At 30.1% G+C, this 5,944-nt stretch overlaps 1 protein-coding gene across 1 annotated transcript; it reads left to right on the top strand.

The window, feature by feature from the left end:
* Positions 1-526: 526 nt before the first annotated feature.
* LOC108468725 (tetraspanin-15-like) lies at positions 527-1,503 on the top strand. Its single transcript, XM_017769591.1, has 2 exons — positions 527-1,117; positions 1,207-1,503. The coding sequence occupies exons 1-2, from the start codon at positions 527-529 to the stop codon at positions 1,501-1,503; spliced, it is 888 nt and encodes a 295-aa protein (XP_017625080.1).
* The last annotated feature ends 4,441 nt before the right edge of the window (positions 1,504-5,944 follow it).

Below are 5,944 nucleotides of genomic sequence, written 5' to 3'. Positions count from 1 at the left end.
CTGATGTGAACATACTTATAGTTAAGACTAAGACATGTACAAACTTACCTATTAAACTAATTACTATAAAATATTCCACTTCAGTTAAAAATAAATTAGTCAACAAAAATGGAAAAACAAATTACCAACTTTATCAGTTGAACTATATATAAATTTTTGATCACATGAATTGTTGTTATTAGAAATCTTGAACATCAAAATACATATTGTTACACGTACTCCATAAATAAATATGGTAAAATATCAAGGGAACAGACTCTTTTAACTTTTCCCTAATATCTCTCCAACTATATCCGTGCGATAAGTGGATTAGAGATTAGGACTCGGTAAAAAACACGAAACTATATATCGGTATATCCCTTACAAGATGTTAGTGTGTTACAAAAAAAACGTAGCAGTTGGGTTGTCTTGTTTGTCTTGATGCTTATACAGTTGGGCATGCACTAAAAAGTAGGTGTAACATTTAATCAGATTTTTTTTTTTTTGACAATCATTTCTTGCAAAGGTCTTGTTCTTCGTTAATACAATGGCAGATGATAAAGCTGATGGTAATCCAGCAGAAGAGGTACAAGTGCCAATTATTGAAGAGAACGAACATAAACAGGCTGAAGTACCCACAAAGAAAAACATTATTCCAGGGAAATTCTTTCAAGTGAAACGCGTTTCAGGTTTATTATCCGTTGTTTCATTTGTTTTCTCACTTCCGGTTCTTTCCTCCGTTATCTGGTTGCTATACATGAAAAGCTATGACTGCGAATGGCTATTCAAGTTGCCTAGGTTGCAGATTGGGATCAACATCGGCTTGATCTGTGTTTTCTTCATCTGCAATGCAGCTCTCTTCTTGAGAGCTCGAATGCAGATGGTGGGAATCGTTGTGGTTATGGTGCCGTTGACCGTGATGTTCACCATCGGTCTTGCATTCCTTGGCGCTAACAGCATGGAAAACAGAAGGATTCCAGCTACACCATTGTGGTTCGAGATGAAAATTCATGACAACGAGCTTTGGAGCAACATCAAAGAATGCATCTACGACACTGGCGTCTGCCGTGATTTAGCCTTGACATCAACGAAGCTCAAATCATATGATTTCAGCATGAAGAAATTATCGTCGGTGGAGGTATGTATTATCATTTTACATATCACAAACAATCATAATTCTAAATCTTTTGTTTTGGTGATACATACTAATTATGTTCCATTGTAAAGTCGGGATGTTGCAGACCACCTGCAGACTGCCCGTTGCAGTATGTAAACGCCACCTTCTGGGAAAAGAATGATCAAATGCAAACTGATTCTGATACTTACAATCCCGACTGTGATTTATGGAAGAACGATAGAGACGCATTATGCTACGATTGCCTAACCTGTCGACAAGGTTATATGAAAGCATTGCGAAGCAAATGGTTGAAACTTGGGGTATTTCTGGTTTGCATGGCTCTGCTACTAATCAGTTCTCATTTGTCCCTATTTCTGGTAACAATGTGGGAGCTCCATATATCTTAGATCAAAGCTGAGAGGCTGATTCGTTTTCATTTTTTAGTATATTTTTTTTCCCTTTCATCGTTAGGATTTTATGTGGTTAAATTTCGTTTTGATTCCTAGCTGCTTAGATCAAAATAATATTAATGTAGTGGTCATCGTTTCCTTGTACAAAGCTACCGGTTTTTTTTCTTAATTATACTTTGCGTAACGAAATTCTGAAATCAAGTTGAGAGCTGAATTTTAAAAGAATTAAACTGTTTTTTTTTTTTCAATGTTAGAAGAATTAACTTCAGCAAAGATTAGTTAGTAGTATAAATTGCTTTTTTTTTTTTATTGGGATAACAAATCAATTAAAACCTTCGGGCTATGTAACAAAAGAGAATAAAATCTAAATAATTTGTGTAACTGAATTACTGTCTAACTCGTTGTTGATAAAATTAATTCACTCCCGATCAATTTTTTATTTTTTCCAAATTTTATCTATGGGTTACTTCGAAAGCATTTAATTATCTAATTTAATCATTAAACCAAAATTAATAAAAATATTTATAATCATTATATATACAACACTTTATAACAATATTTCATTATAACAATAAAAATAATTGCAAAACTAATCTTTTTATTTTTTTATTTTTATCATCTATAACAACAATTAGCATAAAGTATGATGCACACTTTCTACAAATTAGCTCTTTATAGCAATTTATTCTCTCAAATTTTAGTAAAATTAGTTCAATTACCTAAATTAAAAATAATAAATTTAGTTAAGATATTATTTCAATAAAATATTTAAATTTTATATAAAAATATATATTAATCATATATTATTAAATAAAATAATATTGAACAAATCAAACTACATTTGTAAATTTTATTGAACATCCTATCTAAATCTCACTAGGTAATAATATTATATTTTTAATTTGAAAATTTTAAAATTCCAAATATGATTTAAATTTTAAATGTTGTTATAATTGTCTCAAATATTGTTAGAGGTGTATAAAAATCATCTCTTTATAACATCTAATTTTTTACAGATAAATGAAGTTGTTATAGAGAGAGTTGGATGTATAACGAAAAATCCATTTCAAAAAATTTTAAATTTTGTTGCACTAACTCTGGCATATTTTCCAAATTATTTTCTAATAACTATAATTAGAGCTTGAGTCATGCTATGTCTAATTGCATAAATTGATGGTTAAATGTTTCTTCCTCTTTTGTGTATTGATTAAAATGATAGAATGTGGCATTCTCAATTCTTATGTATGTTGTGAATATATATGTGAATATATATTGATATATAATTGTTTATTATATATCTTTTTTTGATGGCGTAGTTCTTAGAATTAGATTGGTTGTAATTAGGTTACATTTTGTATATAATTATACCATTGATTAAACTTTTTTTGTTTAGTATTTTTCAGAAAACCTTATGAACTAGAAACTGACTAGAAATCTTGTAATGAAAATTAAAGTGGAGACCTCACACCTATCCAGGGATCAAACGCAAATTTTGCCAGGTATGTTTTTATCTATTTTTTTTTCTGTTTTTTAAAGTTGTTTGATTTTGGATTTAAACTTGAAAACCATATGTTTTGGAGAAAACATAAGTTAAGGTTTCAAATTTTGGTTATAGAATTTTTGGAAATCCAAAATATCTAAAACCATTTGACCGAAACCCAATCGTTTGTCATGAATATTTAGTTTATGATGAAAATGAAATTTTTATGAAGATTGGGAGAGTTTGTGTTGAAAAAAATTTGATTTGAAAATAGTTTTCTTGAATAGCGGAAAATAAAAAATTTGAAAACTGATTCGGTTTGTAATATTTAATGTAATAAACCCTAACTGAACTTGTGTTTTGGGCTTAGCGGACTTTCATTGTTCTTGACTTTTAGCCAAACGGTCTTCTCCGCTATTTTCATACCACGAACTATTTCGAGTGTGGGCTCGAGTGAATTGAATTGAAACAAAGAACTAGAAAAAGTTCTATCTCTTTTATTTAGAGTGAAAACGAAAATTCTCTCTTCTTTAATAGAAACTAGTAAAATTGTTATTCTGAAAAAATATATTTAATAGTTAGGAATAAAGTCTCTCTACTTTTCGACAAAGTAACAATCTTTCAAATATTTGTTTTATACCTTACCGGTGTCATCTACTTATAAGAAAAGAAAGTAGAAACATTGTTGAGTTGTAGTGGTTTATTTCAAATATAAAAAGCACTTCCTACTTAGAGTAGGAGTGTGGTGGATGACATACCTTAGTATTCCTAATAGGATTGCCGCCCCCTTCATATTATATGAGGGGTTTTGGGTCTTTCTTACATCGGGTCCAATTACGAGTACTTCTTGGGCATTTTGACCTAGTATTTTGTATTGTAATCCAACCCGATTCAGTTTTTATATTTCTCAAAATAAACTTTAATATTTTATATTAAACAATTTTCTCATCACTATTTTATCCCTAGTAAAATTTTGACGATTTTACCCCCGAAAAAGTTTTGGCGATTTTACCCCTAGTAAAATTTAGAGAAAATATGTTTAATATTTCACAACTCAATATCTTCACTATGACCGAATGATTTATTTTCATTTTCAGGCTTCAAAATATCTCAAAAACATAAACTCATTCTTTCGATCATTTTTTAAGTAATCCATATAGAATTGCAAATGAATCATTTTCATTTCCATTTCCATTTCCATTTCCATTTCCATTTCCATTTCCATTTCCATTTCGGAAACCTATATTCATTTCCAAATTATTCTATTATTCCATTTCGAAAAAACCATAATCATTCTTGAATGTTTCTCATTTCTTTTTCTATTCATTTGACCACAGCCAGACGTGTGAACGTTTGGATTGGAAATACAACAACAAAAAGATATAAAATTAAGTAGTAGTGTTTGCAAGTATACGGGTCAAATTGTAATATAGAATAATGTTACAATGAAACACTCTGGAAAGTATTCTGAGGATAGTACCTGAGGGAGGTTGAATTAAACTGAAATCAATTATCTACACTAATAAGTCTAAATAGTACAGATTTAAAATTATAATACAAAAAAATCAAATTAACATCAATTAATCTAATTAACCTAAAATTATTTAAACTAAAAATCAACCAATTTAACAATCGAAAATAATCCAATAAAACAACTAGGAGCTTAACTCACTTCAATGATCCTAATTAACTTTAGAACTTGTGTTTTATTGAGTTAACTAGTTATTACCTCTCGGTCTCTAGCTAATTAACTAATCGACCAATACACACTTACCTCTCGGCCTCACTTTCTTGACTGAGATAAATTATAAGGCACTCGGTAAACTTATCTCTCGATCTCGTTTATCCTAAATTACTTCCTAAGGGCATCACTTTCTTAGGTTTATTCACACATAATTTAAACCCACTAACCCAGATTTCAACCCTCATTCATTAATTATTCACACATCCATTTGTTAAACTCCTTAAGGAAATTAGCTACTCATGGATCTAAATACAATAATTCTTAAACTCAGATTTAACATGCAAAAAAAAATTAAATAAAAGTAAGGAGTATAGAAATAAATCTGTTTTTTATATCGATTGAAGCTCAGAAGCAAAATCTCCCTTAACAGTCGTGAAGATCACCTCGATTGCAATTGGAATCAACACCACTAATATATTGAAATCTTGGATCGAAATCAAATTCAAGTTAAAATAGTAACAAAAGAATGAAAAGGACTAAACTGAAAAGAAAATAAAACTAAACTAAAAACCCTGAAATACTAAAACGGCTCACTTGGCCAAGCCTCCTTAAATGAGACTTAACATGTCTATTTATAGAGTTTATGCTCAGACCTAATTAGGGTTGCTAAATAGCTCAAAATTTTGATTACGATACATTGTGAGAACAAAAATACCTTTAATTAAGAATTCTCATTCGTCACTCGATGTTGCGACATCGGTCCATTTCCTGGGTATTTTGGCTTCAAAGTTCGGTGTTGCAACACCGCTTCTTGGTGTCATGACGTTGCAGTAGTCTCTCATCTTCTAAGCACGAAAAATAGTGTCTTACACACTAGATAGAGCCATTAGATCATCCCTTAGTGGCCCAATAGGTCATAACATAAATTAAAATTGTGTAAAGATATTTATTTTACATAAATTAAACACTAAGTAATAAAAATTGAAAATGAAATAAAAACATATAAAAATGATATAAAATAAGCTCGTTAAGTGCCAGAAAGATCTTAATTTGCCACAACGAATTGGAGCAGATCAAACTCCCCCACAGTTAAGTTGTTGCTTGTCCTCAAGCAACAAGATAAAAGGAAACAAAATAAAAATTTCACACAATAAAATAAAATCAACTAGTGCTTGAGCATGTCATATACAAGGACTAGATTAGAGCTATATACATAGAACAATATGAATGAATATGTAACTCTAACACGATATAGAACTGGCGACCTTTAATAT

The sequence above is a fragment of the Gossypium arboreum genome, chromosome 8 (genome assembly GCF_025698485.1).
Source record: "Gossypium arboreum isolate Shixiya-1 chromosome 8, ASM2569848v2, whole genome shotgun sequence".
Classification (NCBI taxonomy): domain Eukaryota; kingdom Viridiplantae; phylum Streptophyta; class Magnoliopsida; order Malvales; family Malvaceae; genus Gossypium; species Gossypium arboreum.
This window is presented reverse-complemented; position numbering and strand designations above follow the sequence as displayed.